This window comes from Cyprinus carpio, chromosome B16 (assembly GCF_018340385.1).
Source record: "Cyprinus carpio isolate SPL01 chromosome B16, ASM1834038v1, whole genome shotgun sequence".
Classification (NCBI taxonomy): Eukaryota; Metazoa; Chordata; class Actinopteri; order Cypriniformes; family Cyprinidae; genus Cyprinus; species Cyprinus carpio.
In genome coordinates, this window is record NC_056612.1 from 9,294,728 (window position 1) to 9,317,872 (window position 23,145).

The 23,145-nt window shown below is 38.1% G+C and overlaps 1 protein-coding gene across 1 annotated transcript; it reads left to right on the forward strand.

The window, feature by feature from the left end:
* Window positions 1–2,414: 2,414 nt before the first annotated feature.
* On the forward strand, window positions 2,415–21,259 carry atp1a3b (ATPase Na+/K+ transporting subunit alpha 3b). Its single transcript, XM_042740562.1, has 20 exons — window positions 2,415–2,743; window positions 2,837–2,901; window positions 14,307–14,423; window positions 14,501–14,560; window positions 15,209–15,412; window positions 15,521–15,634; window positions 15,719–15,853; window positions 15,945–16,062; window positions 16,153–16,421; window positions 17,442–17,640; window positions 17,744–17,988; window positions 18,282–18,474; window positions 18,949–19,261; window positions 19,537–19,687; window positions 19,811–19,979; window positions 20,077–20,231; window positions 20,346–20,469; window positions 20,689–20,834; window positions 20,943–21,073; window positions 21,154–21,259. The coding sequence occupies exons 2-20, from the start codon at window positions 2,896–2,898 to the stop codon at window positions 21,257–21,259; spliced, it is 2,955 nt and encodes a 984-aa protein (XP_042596496.1). The 5' UTR covers window positions 2,415–2,743; window positions 2,837–2,895.
* Window positions 21,260–23,145: the final 1,886 nt, after the last annotated feature.

Consider the following 23,145-nt stretch of genomic DNA (forward strand, 5'->3'; position numbering starts at 1 on the left):
AAGACAAGATAAAGCTAAATACCAGCAGTATGTATACATAAAGACTGATTTACAGTTTTTTTCAAAAGCAAATAATGTGGGTATAACAGCAAGTTTAACCAAGGAAAAAAAAAAAAAACACAATGTGTATCCCCATGCATATTACAGAATCACTTTCCATTGCAAATCAACCCTGTGGCTCTATGTGTGTGTGCTAAAAGTGTTTATATGGGAGTCAATGATTGAATCTAGTTTTTCTGTAGCAGACATGAAGTATTCTTTTAAAGCCTATATGTTTACTAACAAGTAACTGAACACCCAAAATGTAGTTATTGTAAGAAGGTGCATGCATTTTGTCTATGCAATTGGCAATATCTTTAAAGTATGTATTACTACACTGGAAGTCTGTGTCATGTACGTTAGTAGAGAAGGATCTGTAGATGGTGGATCCGACTAAGATGAAAATCAAGCAACCATTAAGATGCTGTTGAGCATCTGTAATTTTTGGCAGCTTGGTGTCTGGAGTACAAGGTGTTTCCTGTATCCAGATACTATAGCCAGCTGTGATAAAAACTGTCAGTCTGTTATACATGGACTAATATTTATGTGTATGTTTTCTTTAAAATATGAAATCTGTACTTATGTCCTTTGTAGGAGACATAAATAAATACTTAAAGGGCATCTGTGTTATTTTAAGGTAACAGCATGTGTTTGCTTTGTAAGCTTGACCTTTCCAGGGTCACTGAGTCTGAGGTCACATTTTGATTAATTCTCTCCATCTTTCTCTCTTTCTAATGAACTTGTGTGCAGTCGCCTGTTCTGTTTCAATGTACTGTAAATCAGTATGCAGTATGAAGCTACTCTTGCAGTTAACACGTTCATCATACAGTATTCAGTATTCTGGATGTTGCTAATAAATATTAAAAGAACAGTAATTCAGATTTACAAAGGTGGATGAAGTTAAAGGGATACTCCACCCCAAAATGAAAATTTTGTCATTATTCACTTACCCCCATGTCGTTCCAAACCCGTAAAAGCTTTGTTCGTCTTTGGAACACAATTTAAGATATTTTGGATGAAAACCGGGAGGCCTGTGACTGTCCCATAGACTACCAAGTAAATAACAGTGTCAAGGTCCATAAAAGGTATGAAAGTCGTCGTCAGAATACTCTATCTGCCATCAGACGTGCAATCTGCTCTGTTTCTATGTGTATTTAGCTTTGATTTGAAAGAAAACAGTGCATCCTGGTGGCGCGGATGATACAGAAGAGCATACGCAGCATACAATGATATGGAGAGACACAGAGGAGACTGTTGACAGGGGAATTATTGAATAAAGTCATTTTTTTGTTTTCTTCGCTTACAAAAAGTGTTCCCGTCGCTTCATATAACCCAGATTTTGCACGTCTGATGGCAGAGGGAGTATTCTGATGATGACTTTCATACCTTTTATGGACCTTGACACTGTTATTTACTTGGCAGTCTATGGGACAGTCACAGGCCTCACGGTTTTCATCCAAAATATCTTAAATTGTGTTCCAAAGATGAACGAAACTTTAACGGGTTCGGAACGGCATGGCGGTAAGTGATTAATGACAAAATTTTCATTTTGGGGTGGAGTATCCCTTTTACTATGGTGTTCAGTATAGGAGAGTAAAGGAAAGAAAAGAACAGATGGTCATAGAGAGTAATGTACAGAATGAAGTATGTATGAATATGTATATGTTTAAAATGAAGCTTAGCATAAGATGTTTGCCATATGTGATGCATTAGTCACTATTATTTAAAGAAGCTACAAAAAATCTTTCATTATTCCAGAGTGAAATAAAAAATAGTCTTCAATACAGACATGCACCACAACTTGTAAATGAAGAGACTACAACTGGTGCACTAAAATCGATTTGATAACTGCAGAATTACAATAACTTATATTATACACAAAGCATTAGAATATTAAACAAAAAGTCTTAAGGTCTTACAGTATTAAAGTATTAAAGGACAGTTTTTAACATACTGAACATAGTGTGCTTAAGGCTTGCTGCAGTGTTGGCTAGAACTGCAGCTGTGTGCTCATTCTCTGACCAATTTAATAAATGTAGGCTATAATAAAATACATAGAAACAACAATAACCAAACACGTTTACAATACATTAATCATGCAATCGCACCGATTATGACTTAGCTTATTCTTAGTCCGTTTTATCAAAAAAGAGATTTTCTCAGAGCACACGATGATGCTGTGCGACTGTCACCTTTGGAATTCCGCAGTACTGCAAGGAGGAGCTTTAGCCGCTTTCGATTAGTGACTTGTACCTGCTGCCTGCGCGTTGATTGGACAGATGACTCGTCGATATTAAGGCGTGCGTGCGTCTATAGGCTGAGAGCGTAAATATGGGCGTTCCTCGCGAGGTACTCGTTTATGATGTCGGTCAGATGGAGAAGCGCATCTCTCACATCCACCGGCGCTTCTTTCCAGGCGGAGTGGTGCGGCAGCTGGCGGTGCCGCGGAGGGACACCACACCATTAAAAAGGCAGCAGTGCGGCTTCTTAATTTTTTGCCGGCTTTATCGCAACTACCAAGAGCAGAGCACGAGACCGGCATCCCTGCGAAATGCACTGTCTCGCCGTCGAATTTCATTTGAACATTTAGTTTAATTAATCTCTACAAAGTTGTCAGGTTCATTAACTTAATGTTGCAACGAACAGCTTAACTTCTTTTATACCTTGACGTGAAAGTATACGCGCATTAGGTCCCTCAGCCGAGGTAAATCATTGAAAACAAAGTTTTTAAACCAAGTATAATTGTTCGTCTTTTTTAAGATCATTTTTGATGACTGACATTCTCTCTTCGTGAAAGGCTGTCACTCTCTCCATCACTCTCATATTACCTGAAGAGAACGGACTGACTGCGCAACCATGGGGGTAAGACCGACACCTCTATTTTACTGCATCACAGCAAAAGAAGTAAAACAACGTTTTCAGTGAATTTCAACTTATTAAGCAAACTTTAAATGCTGCAAAATGCAGCGTCATACATAAAGTGACAGAGTGACATTGACTTTTATGCGGATTTGGAGACTGCGACAAACTGACGGGACAGGACTTTCTGGAAACGCGCTACAAATTATACGTCACGATTCTGAAATCGTTATTACATGCTTTTAATGGTGAGCAGCAAACGCAAAGGAGCTGCTTTTTCAAACTTCAAGTGCCAGTTTAATCGGGTTATGCTAGTTAAAGACTTTCTAAAGGGCAGCGCTGCGTAATGCTGTCTTTGCATTATAAATGTGTAATGTCTCTTTCAACTTAGCCCTATTCATGCTCAAAAGTTGTTTGGCAGGTTGTTGTTTTAACATGTTTTAAGTTACTTAATGACCGCAGCGCGTGTCCAGACCTGCACAGTTACTTTGGATGTACTGAATGTGAATTTGAATCAACTTTGTATTTATGGATACAACCGGCATAATAAGTGACTGGTGTTCACACACACACACACACACACACACACACACACACACACACACACACCTCAAAGCCGGTCCATCGCTGAAGTCCATGCGTCATAATGCGGTTACCGGGAATCTGTACTTCAACCGGCTTATTTCCTGCATCTGTGACATAACCTCGCGCGGGTAATCACTGACAGGACAGATTTAATAGATTCACTCTGAATGATGACCCGAAAAGGGTCTGAATTGCGGGTAATGGGGAATCATCAAAGTACAGTGTGTAACACGCGGAGGGATGAAACGAATGTTAGGCTGAGCTGCGAAATTTGCCTCCTCGTGGTTTTACCAAATTACGATCAGAAAGACGTGTGTATGGCGGCTTGAGTAAGCAGGTGCATCCCGTGGCAGCAGTGAATGCCGGTGTCGAGCAGCTGATGTCGTTAATAGGCGTTGCAGGGAACCGGAGAGACCGGCTAAAGCTATTTACGCAGAAAAGATCCGTTGGAAACATTAAACATTGCAGTAGTTAGTGAATGTCACAGACGCGCTGCAGTGATTGCGTCAAAACTGATGACTGAGCAGCGCTGAAATGATTACGCAGACACTTTCGTCAAGTCATGGATTAATCCGAGCGCTTGGGTGTGAGTTTACCTGGTTAAACGGGGCGGTTGTTAACAGACATATTGGTTAATTTCGCGCAGTTTCCTTTAAGTTTGACAGCGTTTGTTGCCGCGTGCCGTGCCGGTAGCTGTCGCAGTGATGCTCGTGGCAATGCAGCACCATCAGCATCCCAGCTGTTTGACTCCCTATAGGCCTCATCACTGCAGAACACAAGATCCAGGGGGCGGGGTTGGATCCAGATACAACTCCTCCCACCTTACATATACCTAAACCTACCCGTCTCCACTCCCTGATCCCTAAACCACCCACCGCCACCCCTAAACCTACCTATCTCCACCCCTTAACCTACCAATCTCCACCCCCTAGATGGGGATCCAACCACGCCCCCTGGATCTTGTGTTCTGCAGCAAACGGCTGCTGGCTTTCTGCGTCAAACACGAGGCGGGGCCACGCGAGTGGAAATTCCCGTTACCGGCCTGTGATAGGCACGAGATGTGGATGCGAATAGATGAAGTGAAATAAAGTTCATCGAGGTCGTGGGCTCTTAAAGGGATAGTTCGTTCAAAAATACACTATTTTCATCATATCTTCATGCAGTTCCAAACCTGTGAGACTTTATTTCTTCTTTGGATGTGGAACATAAAAGATAATCCTATAGGCAAAATGAAGGTCTCAGACACCATTTACTTTCAAAAAACACGAAAATTTTCATTGAAAGTGATTGACAATCCCTCACATATATTCATTTTATTGTAAAAACAAAATAAATAATTAACTTATTTATTAAATGATGAAGAGTCTTTTTTGAAAAGAGCAGCCACCAACTAGAAACAACTTTGGTCATAGTAACCTAAATTTAAAATGTTACATGAGTATGTCTTTAATGATTATTAATTCAGTGTAAACCCGTTTAAATATTGCTGTATTAACCCAAGAGAGAAAGAACAGCTGGTGGTATGATGGTATGTACATTTCATCTTCAGACACATGATGATTCAGTATGTACATCGTGTGTGTATGCAGGTGAGTGCCCAGGAGAGGGGAAGAAGAGGAGGGGAGGGGTGTGCTGCAGCAGGACGGTGTAGTTGGGAGGAGGGGTGAGAGAGGAAGAGGCACAGATCCTGTTATGTGTAATTAACCCGGCTGAACTTGTGTTTCCAAAGTGAGTGGGCTGGGTTAAATGGGTACAGATGGTACAGACAACGAGTGCCCAAAGATGAGGACACAGAGGTGTCTGTAACATGCAACTGATCAGTATTTAGATTGTAATTAAGTGCATGATCTAATAAGATCATACAAAAGGTCAAATCAGACTTGTATTGGATGGTTTGCTTGTTAGGATAGAGTTATGTTTGGTAGTATTTAAGTTTAATGGTACTGAAAAGAATAGAATTTAGCAAAAAATATATAAAGATAAATATAAAGTTCTGGCATGAAACTCTAGATGGTGCAGTCCAATAGATCTAACTCAGTATGACATAATGACATCATTATCACATGGCACAGCTGATTGGTTCTCTCCTGTATCGGTAGCCAATGAGCTCGTTGCTCAGCATTTAAATACTTGGCAGTGTTTGCTGTAGCAGCGCACTTCAGAACCCCTCCACCTTCCCCAGCTCCACCTGTATTTATCATTTATGCTATGGGGGTTATTCATATATGTTGACTGAGACTGAGCAAGTTACTCAGTACTTGCTCTGCCGCAGCAGCAGCAGTGTAGCAGATCTATTCCGCAAAGACCAAATACATTAACATTGTCATGTATATACCATGCAAATCACTCCGAGAGTTGTCACGACAGAACTAGGGCTAAGTTTTTTAAATATAATGATTATGAGTATATAATCTTATATAAATATGTGTGCATATTGAATAAATATAAATATAAAATACTTAGATTGTATTCTGCATTTAATAATGCATTTAATATGTTAATAATGTAATTAATCAATACATGCCTTCTCTGAACATAACATCCTGAGTTAACATCCTGTATAACATCCTGGTGGTCATGTTTCACCTTCAGTTGAGCACATAATCAATAAATAGAGCCTTTCATAGCTGCACTTAATATGACTTTACTATAGGAATGATCTTACAAAAGCTTTTTAGCTAATTGACTCTGTTTTATATGGCCACATCATACGCCTCTTATACCTACTGACTGTTTCTCAGTGGATCAATGTTGTTGGACCACATTAAGGGGTATGAAAGATTTGTTAAAGGTGAAGTATGTAGTTTATGCACCTTTAAGTCAACTTAAAAGTGGCTTGCTGATAGTTGTCTCTCCATAAAATGACACATTTCGTTGTGAGTTGGATTGGATCTGTTAGGTCTCATTATCACATTCTGTCCATGGGACGTCGGTGAGTTGAGCGGATGCTCAAGGTCAGATTACCCTCTCCTCCTCTTTCCCCAGTGTTGATGTAGCATAACTGCCCCCTCAGGTCCATCGGTGGGGATGCGTGGAGGGCCTGGTTCAGGTTCCACATCCACACCACACAATAATTTATTAATCAATCCTTTGTTTGAGGAGCTGAGAAAGAACAGTCCATTCTGATGGAGGGAATTCTGGGGCACAGCTAACCATTAGCTCTGCTTTTACTAGAGCTGTAATGAACAATTAGTGTCAGACGTCAGAGAGAATGTGACGTCTCCTACTAACTAGGGAGATAAAAGTGATGAAATGGCAAGAGAAACTGCTTATGAAGTGTGTACAGTATGTCTGTGTGAGAGAATAAAGAGAGGAATTCTTGGACAACCCCTTTGAGACGTGAAGAATCTGTGTTCCCTGCTGTGACTGTAGTTTGGGACAGTGATTTATTGTTCCAATCAAGAACATGCACACAGATGCCCCACACTCTGACAAAGCTGCTTGGCTCTGCTGGGCTGAGTGGATGAAGTATAGACAGATGGAAGGATAGAATAATGGATAGAGAAGAACAGGAGGGGATATAGAGGTAATACTTTAACAAGAAGGATTATAGATTTTGTTTAATGTTAATTTTAGAAAGACCAAACCAAATTAAATTATAACCTAACTTTCCTTCTCTTCTCTTCTCTTCTTTTCTTTTCCTTTCCTTTTCTTTTCCTTTTCTTTTCTTTTCTTTTCTTTTCTTTTCTTTTCTTTTCTTCAATCATCTGAATGTGTGTGTGTGTGTGTGTGTGTGTGTGTGTGTGTGTGTGTGTGTGTGTGTGTGTGTGTGTGTGGTGTGTGTGTGTGTGTGTGTGTGTGTGTGTGTGTGTGTGTGTGTGTGTGTGTGTGTGTGTGTGTGTGTGTGTGTGTGTGTGTGTGTCGGTTGAGCTGTGCTGGGGTTATGTGAGGATTCTGGATAAAGGAATTAAATGATCTCATCATTATAATTATTTAATCTCTATATTTTTTTATTGATAAAGGATTTTTTTCCATTGATTTAAACCATTGAATCTCATTTATGAAAATAATAATAATTTTTTTTTTAATAAATTCCATAATTCCAATAACTTAATGTTCTTCAGTATTTACCCTTTTATTCTCAATGAATTTAAATGACATATAGTAATTTGTGAGAGCACAAGTTTTTAAAATGATTTTTTCCTTACAAATATCAATTTCCACACAAAATCTTTTTGTGCTTGACATAACTAGAAGAAATTGTCTGTAATTATTTAGATTATATAAATATATTATTTAAAAATAAAAATATTTAAATTATATATATTATTTAATCTATTATTTATATTATATCACAAATTCTTAATAATGTATATTATTATTTGCTTGATTATTTATTTAGTTTAATTTTTTTAGGATTTTACTGTGACTTTTCCAGGTTTGAGACAACATTTTTTTAAAAAAAAGTCCCATATATACAGGTTTTCCAAGAACTTCACGAAATCTCTTTGTTAAGTAAAAAAATGGATATTTTACGGAATAAATTAAAATAAGAAATATGGCATAGCAACTGTACTGAGGCCCCCTAGTGGGTCCGGGACTTTATACAATGTACTGTATAAACAGTACATTGAAATATTCTGACACAAATTTGTGTACACATAAAGAAGACATTAAGCATAAGCAATAAACATTATATATACAATAAATAATTGTTTGGGAGATTTTATTGATTATATAATTGAATTTCATCAGGTTTTGATTTTAGGTGTAAAGATTTTGTTTATGTCAGGTATTCACATAGAAAACTCTGCAGCGAGTCTGGCTTTTTTGTGATGGAGACGATTCAGGAGGAGCTAATCCCAGAGTGCTGTAATCAGATTATTTATTCTGTACTTTGAGGCCCAGACCTAGCTTGGTCTACATCTCACAGTGTAACAGATGGTACAGCAAGGTCACTTACACACACACTCAGTCAATCACTGAAATACTGGATGAAGTGTTCAGTCTTATCTGCTCTTGAACAAGTACTTCATGACTCACACTTTTAAGGTCACTCATGCCAGATCAAACAGACCTTTTTATGGCTGTATCGGCATGTGTAAAAGTCACTGACACACTTGTAGTAATATATCACACACCAAACAGCACTCTAAGGGTAGTGTTGATGTGTCTGACTGCTGCTATAACAGTCGTTTAAATGCTTTGTAGAGCTGGCACTGTTCTGCCTGGAGATATTCATCAGGAGCTAGACAGAGAAGACTAGATCTGACAGGGATTCCCTCTGGTCCTGAACATTTCTACAGGTTTTTTAGATGGAAAACTACATGGCTGTACTAAAGTGGGATGCAGTCCTCATGCTATAGAGGGAAAGGCTGATAAAAGAGAACAGAGTGATCTTGCTGCTGGCAGATGTGGTGCTTCATGCTCTGTAAGAATCAAACTAGGCTGGTCATTTCATTGGTTCTCAAAGGATAGTGCTACATCTTACAACGTATAAACTAATATACAAAAAGTGTAAAAAAAAAAAAAAAAAAAAAAAAAAAGGGATTTCTATTTAGTTTGATTGACTGATGATAATGTAAGATGGTCTAACGCTGGTGTCATTGTTGCAAGTTGCACTGCATTTCAAAATTTGGGGTCGGTAAGTTTTTTTTTTAAATTTTCCTTATGCTCACAGAGACTGCATTCGTTTGAACATAAATACAGTAAGAACTGTAATATTGTTTTACAAATTGTGTCACATGATCCTTCAGAAAAAAAACTAATTTGCTAATTTACTGCTTAAGAAACATTTATAATACCCATTTATTTTATAATTATTAATGTTGAAATGTCTTACTAATGTCTTACTCTTATAATTATTAATGTTGAAAACAGTTTCAGTGGAAACTTTCTTTAATAAAAATAATGTTCAAAAGACCTTGATTCTATTGAAATAGAAATCTTTTGTAACATTATGAAAGTCTTTACTGTCACATTTGGTCAATTAAATCGATTGTTTCTGAATAAAACTATTTTTTAAAAAAGAAAGAAAAATAGTAAAGACTCCAAGTCGTAGTGAAGTGGCCATTCAGTTCTTTGCTAAAATCTGAATGTGGACATGTGTGTGTTAATGAAGATTAGGGCATTTGTGAAAAAGAATATGTGTGCAGTATTTATGTTAGAATAAAAAATCTGTCCTCTCACACTGAAAGCTTTTAAGGACACCCTGGAGAATCAGTGTGCTTTTTACACTTCTGTGAACACAACATTCATGAAGGCTGCAGTACCCTGGATTGCTTTTCCCAAAGGGAAGGTTTGCTTTGCTTATTCACAGATTAACTTACATTTTCATAATCACAAGGACAAACTCAGTGAGGAGCAAGTAGTATTTTACACATCATTGTCACGAAGCTATTGGTGATGATGACATATAGCACAGTTACAAAAAATTTTCCAGATATGTGAATATGTTTTTGGGTAGCAATTTTTTTTTAAATAATAATAATTACATTTTTCTTTTTTTTGCTACCCAATAACATATTTACATAATTGGAAAAATGCATATTGATTATAAAAATGCAGTTTTATATGATTTTATTAATTTACAGTACCAGTAGGCTACCTCATATGTACTAATTTTCCAAAACAGTCAGTGAGAACCCTAATTCTTCAAAGAAGAAACTGTTGAAGTAAAATAAAAATGTATTAATTAATCAGAATCAGAATCAGAAAGTATGCTTGGAATTTGATGACTATACAAGGAATTTGTTTTAGTGACATAAGCTTCCAGTACACAGAGACAACAACACACAGACAATAAAAATAAGATGAGAATAAAAAATACACATAGGTAAATGTAAAAAGACAAAAATTTACAAATAAATGAATTGTCTTTTCCTCACTCTGGATGTATACAGTTCTTGGAGGGTGGGCAGGGGAGCAGCAATAATCCTTTCAGCAGTCCGAACTGTTCTCTGATGTCTGGTTTTGTAGCTGAACCAAACCAAGACAGTTACTGAAGTGCACAGGAAAGACTCACTGATGGGTGAGTAGAACTGTTTCAGCAACTTCCTCAGCTGTCGAAGGTGTGTGTTTAATTAAGAAAGTGTTGATTTTAATTGTTTTAACTTATTTTAATGTTTGTTTTATGTCAAGTCATTTTAAGTCATAACATCTGCATGTTGTTGTGCTTGCAAGTTTGCAAAATGAACTTTTAGCAGATAAACACATTTAAAATGTACAGGCCTTCTCCTCTGGAGAAATGGACAAAACATATTGATGACTCATCCTGCACTGCAGATTTTGGTCCAGTCATGTTCTCTCTAAAAATGAGAATGTCCCTCACCATAAATTATAAATACCACCTGCAACCATAGAATATGTGATAGGAAAGAATAATGTGCTTTTTAAATATTGTGCTCTATCTTTCTCTTGTTCTCTCTCTATGTTGCAAAGTCTATCTCAGTCACTCTTTCCAAACTTATGTAGGACATACAAGTCCCTGAGCTCAACCGCCACACACTTGTCCTCTCCTTGTGTCTTTTGCTCTGCAGAATGTGAACATACATGTACACACACATGCAGACTAAATGTGTCCTTCAGTTTCAAGAACATCAATACTTTGTGACCAGAGTTAAAGGACAGACCTCAGTCAGTACCAGAGACTGTGTGTGTGTGTGTGTGTTCTGTCTTAGTCAGTAGAAATGTCAGTATGCTGGCGTGTAATTCCAGCCCAGCGTCTCTGGTTCTCTGTTTTTCTCAGTCAGTAACCTTACCACAAGAGCACAGTTATATCTGATCTGGAATCGGATAATAATAACACACACCTAAGGCTTCTACTGTAAACCACACTGTAATTTAAATCACATAACAACATTTATCTCAATAGCAATTTTCTATCAGAGGTTTTTGTAGGATGCCTGAAGTTTTAAATATTCTTCACAATAATTCAATAAATTTGAGAGAAAAAATCTATTTAAATAAATTAAATACACAGTCACACACACACATACATACAACAAATGTTTCTGACATTTAAATGTTTTGGTAACTCGTTTCAATGGATCTTCCATTAACAAGTGTGGCAAATAGTTTTGGACCCTGATCTTCTTGTCTTCTCTCTGTTTATCTGACAGTGAGTCTCTCCACATGAGCTTTACTCAAAGTTATTATTAATCTGATATCTCTCTAAATTTGCATCAGGTTTGTCTGTGAGAGAAAGAGAGCACTCTTCTCCTATTTGCGCTCTGTTCTTATGCCGCAGTGCAGGTATCATTGCAGATGTATCTGCGGCAGGTGCCCCCGCCCCCCCACCACACACACACACATATCCACCTTCACATCACAAAACACACACCTACTATAAAAGCATAAAAAGTATAGAAACATATTACATAGCATACATTATTTTTCTGTATTTTGCTTTTTAATCTATTTTCCTCTGTCCCTGACTCTCTCTATCTCATTTCTCTCATCGTTCCCTTTGTTCTTTGTGTGTGTGTTCAGCTGTTTTTAATTTCGTAGCGATGAAAGAGGACCTCTGTGTGTTTGCAGTGTTTCCAGGTGTGTCTCATCAGCTTTCACACTTTTAGCCACTATTACAAAATCAAACTCTAAAAGCTTCTAAGATGTGCTTCAGTAGTGAAAAGATGTTTTTGATTTGTAAGATCAATGTGAGCTGATAGGGGTGATGCTCACTTTTTATTCATTTAATTACTGAGTGGTGTCACCTACCACACATGCACTCGCGTTTGTCATGGGATCTGTGGCGTTGTTGTGTGTCCCGTGCAGGTTGGCTAGAAGGTCACTGTGTGTGTGTGTGTGTGTGTGTGTGTGTGTGTCCGGTTGGTTTTGGGCAGGTGGTGTGATGCTTAGAGTCATCAGGCATTAAATGCAGCCGCTGACAGCGACAAGCTCTCACACTGAGAGAGCAGCAGGTCAATATCTAATTACCCCACAGGAAGTGACATATATTTCTCTCTGTCTCCTAATCTCTCTCTCTTTGGATATCTCTCTTGGTCTGTCAGCTTTTCTCTCAGTCCCCATCTCTGCATGCTCTTCTCTCTTTCCATCTGTCCCCTCTTTTGTTTCTCCTCTTTATCCATCCATCCATCTTCTTTTCTCACGTTCTCATTCTCTTTTAATAGGTGTCACCTGGCTGTGTGCGCGAGTCAACATCTTTCGCTCTAAAGCAGGCGTGTCAGCTGACCATAAAAATGCAGATAAAAAACCTCAGTCAAATGTCGTGTTGTGTTTGGCTGTGTATTTTTACATCACTGCTTGAATTTGCAAATATAATCAAAAGACATAGGTCTGTTTTGGATTGCTGATAAAACCTCCTCTTGCACGTAAGGTTTGATAGTAAGGATAGTTTCTGCTGCCCCCCTATTTTGTACAGTATTTCCCTGCTGATATTTTGGCAAAATGAAAAAAATATTAGACCTATATATTTTAATTAAAAATAAGTGAAATGTTGGATTAAAAGTAATATTTACTAATAGTTTTATTTTAATAACATTAAATACAGTAATTTTATATATTATATATAATGTTAAAATATCTCAAATGTTAATAATGTAAGTATTAACTGTATTATATAATATTAAATATAACAGTACTTACAAATAAATGTATTGATATATTTGTATGAAATATTTTATTTACACAACCAAGCATATACAAAAGCATGTGCATTTTTTTTATTGTGTATTCAATTTATTGTTTAAATTTGCAGTATTACAGTAGTAGTTTTCATATTATATTTATAGAGAGAGAAAGAGAGAGAGAGAGAGAGAGAACTAGTTTAATATTTAAATATAAATACAGAATACTTTTTAATTGCAGTAGTTTTTAAATATAACAACATACTTATTGAATGTTTTATATATTTTTAAATATATATGTTTTAATAAACAATACTACAGATACATTGTGTACTTTTAAAAATACTCATAATTACCAAATTGGTCTGGTTCTTTCAATACATTGACCAGCAGGGGGCTCCACTCATCCAGAGCCTCATGTTAGAGGTCCTGTTACACAGGGTCTTTCCTCAGTAATTTCCTGGAAGGGGATTCACTGTTCACATATTGACTGCACTACAAGAATAGTTCTTTATTTCCTGGAGGGAAATGTTCTGGAACTTCAGTATTGATCATTCGTGAGGTCAGATGATACACAGTTTCCTGCTTTAATGATGACTGCCCACCTAAAATAGCACCACCCGAGTCTCACGGGAGCCATCTTAGCTCTGCTGGATTTATTCTGTGCTGCAGTCTTCCGGTATGATAGGATTACACATCCAGCCAATAGAAACAGAGGATTTATGGAAGGGGGTGTATTATGATAGTACATTGAAAGGTCAAAACTGTCCATGATCGAATAATTATCTCAACCTCAGGCTATATATCTCTAATCGGATAAAATCATCAGCCTGTTAGATGAACACAAAAGTGGAATATTCTCCAGAGTCTGAACTTTGAGCTCTGTCTTCATTAGATAAAGAACAAAGTGTGAAAATTAGATTTGAGATGTTTTGAAGTGCATGCACTCTCTGAACTGTGTATGCGTGCACATTTCACTAAACATTCTAGATTTTCATGTCACTGTGATCTGAAACAGACACATATTCAACTTAATCAGAGTGTCTTTGATGAACAACAAGAGTCTTTGTGATGCCACACTCTCAAGTTCTGTATTCTTTCAGCAAATTAAATGAGGTTAAATGACCTCTTTGAGGTGAGAGAGACCCATGATCCACCATCTGAAATCACAGTGAATGTAGAGTAAATTACTTGAAATGTTCTATTGCAATTTTACATTGCAAGTAGAGACTAAACTCTCAGTTTCTGTGATTGATTTGTCTAAAGTGAATTAACTAAATATTCTCTGTGTTTTAGTATGGGCGATCGGATAGCTATCGCGTGGCCACCACGCAAGATAAAGATGATAAGGATTCTCCAAAAAAGAAGAAGGGGACGAAGGATCTTGATGATCTGAAGAAAGAAGTTCCCCTGGTAAGAATCACACTGAAAAAGCAGCATGGTAGCAATCTTTTTCTTTTGTTAATTGTACTTTTTACCTTCCATTTCAGACAGAACATAAGATGTCCGTTGAGGAAGTATGCCGGAAATTTCAGACAGACATTGTTCAGGTAAACTCACAAATGATTTAGTGTTTGCTAAAACCAGGCTTCCATGTTTGCTAAAAACACCCATGTCCAATTATAAATCTGATGTGTGTAGGTGATTTAAAAAATGTTTACATATAGCAGAGCAGAAAATACTCACCTGAGTGTATGAACAACACATTTTAGGAATGACTGTTTTGCAGCACTTCTCCTTATTGACCACTAGAGAGCTCCATACTCTGTATAATACATTGGTTTAGGCTGTGCATCCCAAGTAGAATACATTCACTAGCTGTTATGATGACAAAGTTGTTTGTTTTCAAACATCTCAGTGAACAGAAACTAAGAGTTTCAGTAGGTATTATAGATTTATGGAATATAAAAAATATTATAAATATCTAGAAGATACTTGACTGTGATTAATTTCATGATTCAAGAAGTTTCTATAACTGTATATTATTCAATTAAAACAACAGTTTTTGATGGGAAAAATAAAAATAAGAAATAAATTGCTTACAAATCTTGTTTGTAACACTAAGATTATTTTAAATACGTTTTTGTTAATTTATTTAACTATTTAATAATATTTAATTTAATTCTAGTTTGAAACTGAAGTGGCACGACATTGATTAAGTCATTTTAGGAAATTATCTCTCTTTTTCTCTTCACAAGGGTTTAACTAATGCAAAGGCTAGAGAGTTTCTGGCAAGAGACGGGCCAAATGCTCTGACCCCACCTCCCACAACACCCGAGTGGGTTAAATTCTGTCGTCAGCTGTTCGGAGGTTTCTCCATCCTGCTGTGGATCGGAGCCATTCTTTGTTTCCTGGCCTACGCCATTCAGGCTGCTACCGAAGATGAGCCAGCTGGAGATAACGTGCATATACATTCACACACTAGCACCGTATCCTGCTTCAGTGAATCCACACTGAACATGAATACATGAACATAATATTTGAATGCGTCTTCTTTGTTCTCCTCTCAGTTGTACCTGGGTATCGTGCTGTCTGCTGTGGTCATCATCACTGGCTGCTTCTCCTACTTCCAGGAGGCAAAAAGCTCCAAGATCATGGAGTCATTTAAAAACATGGTGCCCCAGGTACTGGAAACAATCCATGCAAACTTAAAATACACAGAAACACAAAGAAACAGTGAGCAGAAATGACTCTCTTTCTATCCACAGCAAGCATTAGTAATCCGTGAAGGAGAGAAGATGCAGATTAACGCTGAGGACGTGGTAGCAGGCGACCTGGTAGAGGTCAAAGGTGGAGACCGAATCCCAGCTGACCTTAGAATCGTCTCTGCTCATGGCTGCAAGGTTTGTGGTTTATAAACTCCAATCCTTTGTAAGGAATCGTACTTGCTTTGCTACCCATTGGGCAACTGTGTGTCTCTGATATGATACGTAGGTGGATAACTCCTCCCTCACCGGCGAATCAGAACCTCAGACAAGATCACCTGACTGCACTCATGACAATCCTCTGGAAACCCGTAACATCGCTTTCTTCTCCACTAACTGTGTGGAAGGTTCGTGATTTGCTACAGTCAAGTGTTGAACCTGGCTACCTATGTAAAAGTCAAGGTCAGAGGTGTGACGTTTTTTTGTTTCTTTATCAGGCACTGCTCGTGGTATTGTGGTCTGCACTGGCGATCGCACCGTGATGGGCCGCATTGCCACGCTGACCTCAGGACTGGAGACAGGGAAAACCCCCATCGCCAAGGAGATCGAGCACTTTATTCACATCATCACAGGCGTGGCTGTCTTCCTAGGAGTGTCTTTCTTCATTCTGTCCATCATTTTGGGATACTCCTGGCTGGAGGCCGTCATTTTCCTCATCGGAATCATTGTCGCTAATGTGCCTGAGGGTCTGCTGGCTACTGTCACTGTGAGCACATGCATCATCTAAGCATTTAAATACAGTTCAGTAAGGGTAGAAACTAGGGGTGGGTGATATACTAGTAGACGCGATTAACGGTAGAAATTTGTCAGCCGGCAGAGATTTTAGACTATTGTCTCTCTCGTGGTTACAGGCTCACATGAAGTTGCTGTGCTACGTGGTCTCGAAAACTTATCGTTGGCACATGTTTTTAAGCATTACGGTTTAAAACAAATGAAAAGGCAAGCATCAGCGCAAGAGAACTCATTTCGCTATGAGACTGTTTTTGAGTGCTGTCAGAGACGCTATATAGGCCGTGAGGGCGTTTTTTGCCTATTGATTGTAATTAGTTTCTTATTCTTATTTAATCGCCGACTGTTTAATAATTTACTGTTTCGGTAACTTGAGTTTTATTTTTAAATTTAGGCTAGTGTTAGTTTTTTAAAGCAAAAAATAACTACATCATGTATATATTGTTACCGTGAAATAAAATTACTCACATTGTGATATAAGATTTTGGTCATATCGCCCACCCCTTCTAGGAATTAAGAATCAAAAACATACAGTGTAACCAGTGTAGTCCAAAAAATAATCAACCAGGGTAGTCTGATTCCCAAGTGAATGACTCTCATTAACCAGTTCTTTTCAGTGCATCAGAACCTTGACTTCACACCAGTTTTAGAGCCTTTATGTATTTTTTTAGTGAAGCATTTAGCACGACCAGTGTAGTCCGATTTCTGGGCAAAAGACTATTTATATTGCATCAAAAAAAATATAAACACCATAACAAATAATATTTTTAAACTAAAAAATTAAAACAAATTTATCAATAAATAATCATAAATCAATTAATTGATTTTAAAAAAAAAATTATATTCCTTCCTCAAAACCACTTAGATAATGGATAATGGAACCATTAAGGATGTTTAAATTGAAAAACAAATTTTTTTATCCCTTAATGATTAAATTACATTAAGGGATATAAAATTAGTTTTTCAATTAATCTCTCTAATGTTTATTTAATCTCAGGTGTGTCTCACTCTGACGGCAAAGCGTATGGCTCGGAAGAATTGCCTGGTTAAGAATCTCGAAGCTGTAGAGACACTAGGATCCACCTCAACTATCTGCTCAGACAAGACTGGAACTCTGACCCAGAATCGAATGACCGTCGCACATATGTGGTTCGACAACCAGATCCATGAAGCTGACACCACTGAAGATCAGTCTGGTTTGTTCTTTTCTTCATTTTAAGAGCCGAATGATGATCTAGTCTCACCCACTTTATGACATCGGTTTTTCCCTCCAGAGTCTAAGTTGATCTCTTTCTGCAGGTGCATCATTTGATAAGAGCTCATTGACGTGGGTGTCTCTGGCCCGTGTGGCGGCTCTGTGTAACAGGGCTGTGTTTAAGGCAGCACAAGACTCTCTGCCCATCCTAAAGAGGGACGTTGCGGGTGATGCTTCTGAGTCGGCCCTGCTCAAGTGTATCGAGCTGTCCTGTGGCTCAGTCAAGATGATGAGAGAGAAGAACAAGAAAGTAGCTGAAATCCCATTCAACTCTACCAACAAATACCAGGTTTGTCAGCAGTTACTGATTTTCAAAATCAAACCGAAAATATCAATATGAGTTACAATGAATGGAAAGGCTGAGGTTCAACAAACAAACAATAGCACATTGTGTAGTGCAAATATTAAAAATGGAACTAAATATTGTTTGGTTCTGATAAAAGACTAAACATAAATCTGAAATCCTCTTATTTGAGAGAAATGTGGATAATAAAGTGTCTGGAGCTCCTCTGCAGCATAGAGACAGGGTGTAATCACAAACTCAGTTAAGTGTAGTCATCCCTATTTCCATATTTTTCCCAGCTGTCCGTCCATGAGACAGAAGACCCCAACGATAACCGCTACCTGTTGGTGATGAAGGGGGCACCAGAGCGCATCCTAGATCGTTGTTCCACCATAATGCTGCAGGGTAAGGAGCAGCCCATGGATGAGGAGATGAAGGAGTCCTTCCAGAATGCCTACCTGGAGCTTGGAGGACTTGGGGAGCGAGTGCTGGGTGCGTATATATGGTATTATGACATGGCACTCTAGAATACTCAAATCTGATTGGTCAGTCACAGCATTCTAGGTCAGATATTTTTGTATAATGGTTACTAAACTGCATAATTGACCATAGTTCATTTTCTACATGTTAATATAGTGGATGTCCATTTTGGGAGTTTGAGCGGCTGTGTAATAAGCAGAGAAATGTATCATCATAAATAAACCCCTTTATGATAAATGAATGGTTATAAAACATAACCACCTTAAAAAAAAGTTTGGATTTTCTTTTCTTTTTTTCCAACTTGAATAAATTGCATTTTAAAATATATCCTAATAGAAAACTAATAATTCAGAATATTACTGTTTTTACTGTGTTTTTTTATCAAAATAAACTGCAGCCTTCATGGGCATAAGAAATATCTTTCAAAACATTAAAAACTCAATTATATATTATACAAATATGTGTAAACTTGCCTTCTTTCCACAGGATTCTGCCACCTCTTACTGCCTGAGGACCAGTACCCTAAAGGCTTTGCGTTTGACACAGAAGATGTGAATTTCACGACAGACAACCTTTGCTTTGTGGGACTGATGTCAATGATCGACCCGCCCCGTGCTGCCGTGCCTGACGCTGTGGGAAAGTGCCGTTCTGCTGGAATCAAGGTCATCATGGTGACAGGAGATCACCCCATCACTGCCAAGGCCATCGCCAAGGGTGTGGGCATCATCTCAGAGGGCAACGAGACTGTGGAAGACATCGCTGCCCGCCTCAACATCCCCATCAGTCAGGTCAATCCCAGGTAATGCAATGACCAGCACTGTAAATGCACACGGCACCTCAACATGCATTTATGGTGCGGTCAGATTAGCGAAATTTCATGTGCAAAAAAAGATTCATTGTCTGTCAATACTATAGTGGTCAACTTGCATTTATTGCGAAATCTGAATGGTAGAATATTTTGCCCTCACGCAAAATTTCTTTTGAACTATTGGATTTTGCCTTAAAAAATTGCCAGACGAAGTGATTGCACTACAAAAAAGTTTTTATCAGTATTTTTTGTTTTGTGTGTTTTAGGGATGCCAAGGCTTGTGTGATTCATGGAACGGATCTGAAGGACTATTCTCAGGAGCAAATAGACGAAGTTCTGCGGAACCACACTGAGATTGTGTTTGCCAGGACGTCTCCTCAGCAAAAACTCATTATTGTAGAGGGTTGCCAGCGACAGGTAAACACACATCTTGCATTTCAAGATTGTTTATATTCCTCAGTCCTCCAGAAGTCCTTTGTGATTTGAATAATGTCTTAATTATAGCTTTCTACATGTCCTGTTTATGTTTCTGTCACTTAGGGAGCCATTGTGGCTGTAACAGGTGATGGTGTGAACGATTCTCCGGCCCTGAAGAAGGCTGATATCGGTGTCGCTATGGGCATTTCAGGGTCTGATGTGTCTAAACAGGCTGCTGACATGATTCTGCTGGATGACAACTTTGCCTCCATTGTTACTGGAGTAGAAGAAGGTGAGTAAGACAAGAGGAGACTAGTGAATTGGAGGGCAGGACCAATGCCTTTTGATGTTGTCAAACAACATATGAAAATCCATTTCTCCCCATGCAGGCCGACTTATCTTTGATAATTTGAAGAAGTCCATTGCATACACCCTGACCAGCAACATCCCTGAGATCACTCCCTTCCTGTTCTTCATTATCGTCAATATCCCTCTGCCCCTGGGCACCATCACCATCCTCTGCATCGACCTGGGGACTGACATGGTAAGCACGAAAAACTGAAAAGGAAAACAGGAGAAATAATGACCTACTCTCACACTAATATATACTCACACAAACATGAATTACAAAAATGTAACTTTCTCTCTACCTCCACAGGTTCCTGCTATTTCCCTAGCTTATGAAGCTGCGGAGAGTGACATCATGAAGAGGCAGCCCAGGAACCCTCTGAGAGACAAACTTGTGAACGAGCGTCTCATCAGCATTGCATACGGACAAATTGGTTAGTCACAAACAACTTTGAAACTGTTAGCTGTGCTACAAGCTACTGATATTAGGGTGGAAACCCTGGAAATAAAAATTCTTTAATAATAGAATGACCAGTAGTACCACAAATAATACTAGAAAATATGACAATGAAACAGTGTTAAACTGTTATATCTGTTATATAAAAACTAATAAATATTAAAATTGTAAAGTAAGCATATGCTTGTGTGTGTAGGTATGATCCAGGCTTTGGGTGGTTTCTTCAGCTACTTTGTGATTTTGGCTGAGAATGGCTTCCTGCCTTCACTGCTCGTGGGTATCAGACTCAACTGGGATGATCGTTCGATGAACGACCTGGAGGACAGTTACGGACAGCAGTGGGTGAGTGTTTTCATGTGTTGTGAAAGTGTTTAGATCTCATACATGTCTCATGAGAGGTCCAGAGACGTTTCACTGCATGTTGTAAGATGTTGTGTTCATGTTCCCCAGACGTACGAGCAGAGGAAGATTGTTGAGTTCACATGTCACACAGCGTTCTTTGTCAGTATTGTGGTTGTACAATGGGCTGATGTCATCATCTGCAAGACCAGACGCAACTCAGTATTCCAGCAGGGCATGAAGTGAGTTCAGGACGTGTGTGTTCATTTATGTGTTTGTATTCACAAGAACATTTGATGTAATTGTGTTTCTCCTTTTACAGGAATAAGATTCTGATCTTTGGGCTGTTTGAAGAAACAGCTCTTGCTGCATTCCTCTCATACTGCCCGGGCATGGATGTGGCCCTCAGGATGTACCCGCTCAAGTGAGTTTAACACTGTTAGATCCAACCCCGAAAATATGAGTTTGTCCAGTAACAGAACAACTAGTCAGCAGAGCTGTTGATAACCAAAATGAGGGTTTAACAGTCTTCTGTCAGTCAAGAAGTTGACAGAGAAAAGCCAGAGAAGAGCAGAAAAGAAGAGACGAAGTGATAATGGTAAAAAGTAACAGAGTTTATTGAACAATCTGAGTTGCATACTGTATGTCTCAATGTTCAAACTCAAAATAAACATTCAATGTACAGCTTACGAATTTAATGCTAATAGTCAAAATTTAATAATATATTGAAATTATTATTCACTATGTATTATGCATCAATTTCTTATTCAGAATAATGTTATAGAGCTTGTGAATGTAAAATGTTCATGCCACTGTGGTGTAAACTGGCTCTCTAAATATATTTCGTAATTTTATTCAATTATTGAGAATCTGAAAATAATCAAATCAAACTAAAACTGATTCCGATATGGATTTCATGAGTCATTTTATGAATCTAGGCCATTCATAAATACACATGTGAGACACATGACCTAAAGTTATGCTATAGACACAGATGTTCACAAACATGTCATAATCTTTTCCATGAAGTATATGGTACTCTCTTCTCATTTGTCTCTCTCTTGTCTCCAGGCCGAGCTGGTGGTTCTGTGCTTTCCCTTACAGTTTCTTAATCTTTGTGTATGATGAGGTCCGAAAGTTGCTCCTTCAAAGTAACCCCATTAAATCACGAACACGATAAAAAAACCACACTTCTTATGAGCATGTCTTGCATTATGACCCCACATTGGGTTATTAAAGTTCTTTCTTTAAATCAGGGATACGATACTATAGTGTTCAGTATAGAAGTATATATCAGTGTGTAAATGATGTGCAAAACCTCAAACTGATTCCTGCTGTTTTTCTGTCTTTTTTGCAGGATGGGTGGAAAAGGAGACATACTATTGATCAACAAATCGTCTTTACTCACATTCCCCCATCTTCCATTTTGTTCTACAACTTCTCTTCCCAACCGAGACGCACAACCATCCTCTCCCGCCCTCCTTTCAAAGAGACAGCAGCTTTAAGTCAATAGCATGTCTCTCTCCCCAAAGACATCCAAACTCTCAAATGTCCCCATCATGCCCCCCATTTCCTATAATAATCTTTGCATGTATTTTCACATGGCTGTGTACAAAAAGTCTACTATATATCTAAAACTGGCAGCTGCATAATCATTATGTAGATTCGAAAGGAGCTTTGATGCTATAAGAGAGAATGTACGCTCACCTATTAAAAAAGGCCGTCCCTCCATCGATCTTTTACATCTATGCCTTTTCCCTCAACCTACACTCCAGTCACACACCGATACACCAATCACACAAAACCTGTTGTTGGACCCCAGTGCACACACTAGACTAGACTCTGTTTAACATATTTTACTCATGTTATGTTAATAATTGTGCTTGTTAGATGATTTTATGTTCTTTAATCACTAATGGAGGTGGTTTGGTGGCTTTGTTTATATTATTTTCTATGATTGACATTGGCATCCTCTCTCACTTGTTCTTTCTTTGTTTGTGTGCGTTTGACTGCTATGTTTCAGTACACTCTCAGTCTCTGTGTTTTAGGGAAAATGTAAACAATACCACATCTGATTAATCCAATAAAGGCATATCTTGGAAGATAGAAACACTGAAAAACCGTATAAAATGAACCTCTTGTATGTTTGAACTCTCGTGACTGAAACACACTAGAAGCAGGTCAGGTTATGCACTGAAAACTAGTATTGTGTTGAACTGCATCTCTGGAATAATATCAACTGCCGACATGAACCGAAACACACCAGGTTTTGTTGTCCCTCTTTTATGCCGTTTTTTATATTTATATTAATTGT

Bases quoted from the DNA above. Each gene is read 5' to 3' on its own strand.
- atp1a3b (XM_042740562.1), top strand. The intron at 15,413-15,520 runs GTGCATATACAT...TTCTCCTCTCAG, and splicing joins ATGAGCCAGCTGGAGATAAC to TTGTACCTGGGTATCGTGCT. The intron at 20,232-20,345 runs GTAAGCACGAAA...CTACCTCCACAG, and splicing joins TCGACCTGGGGACTGACATG to GTTCCTGCTATTTCCCTAGC.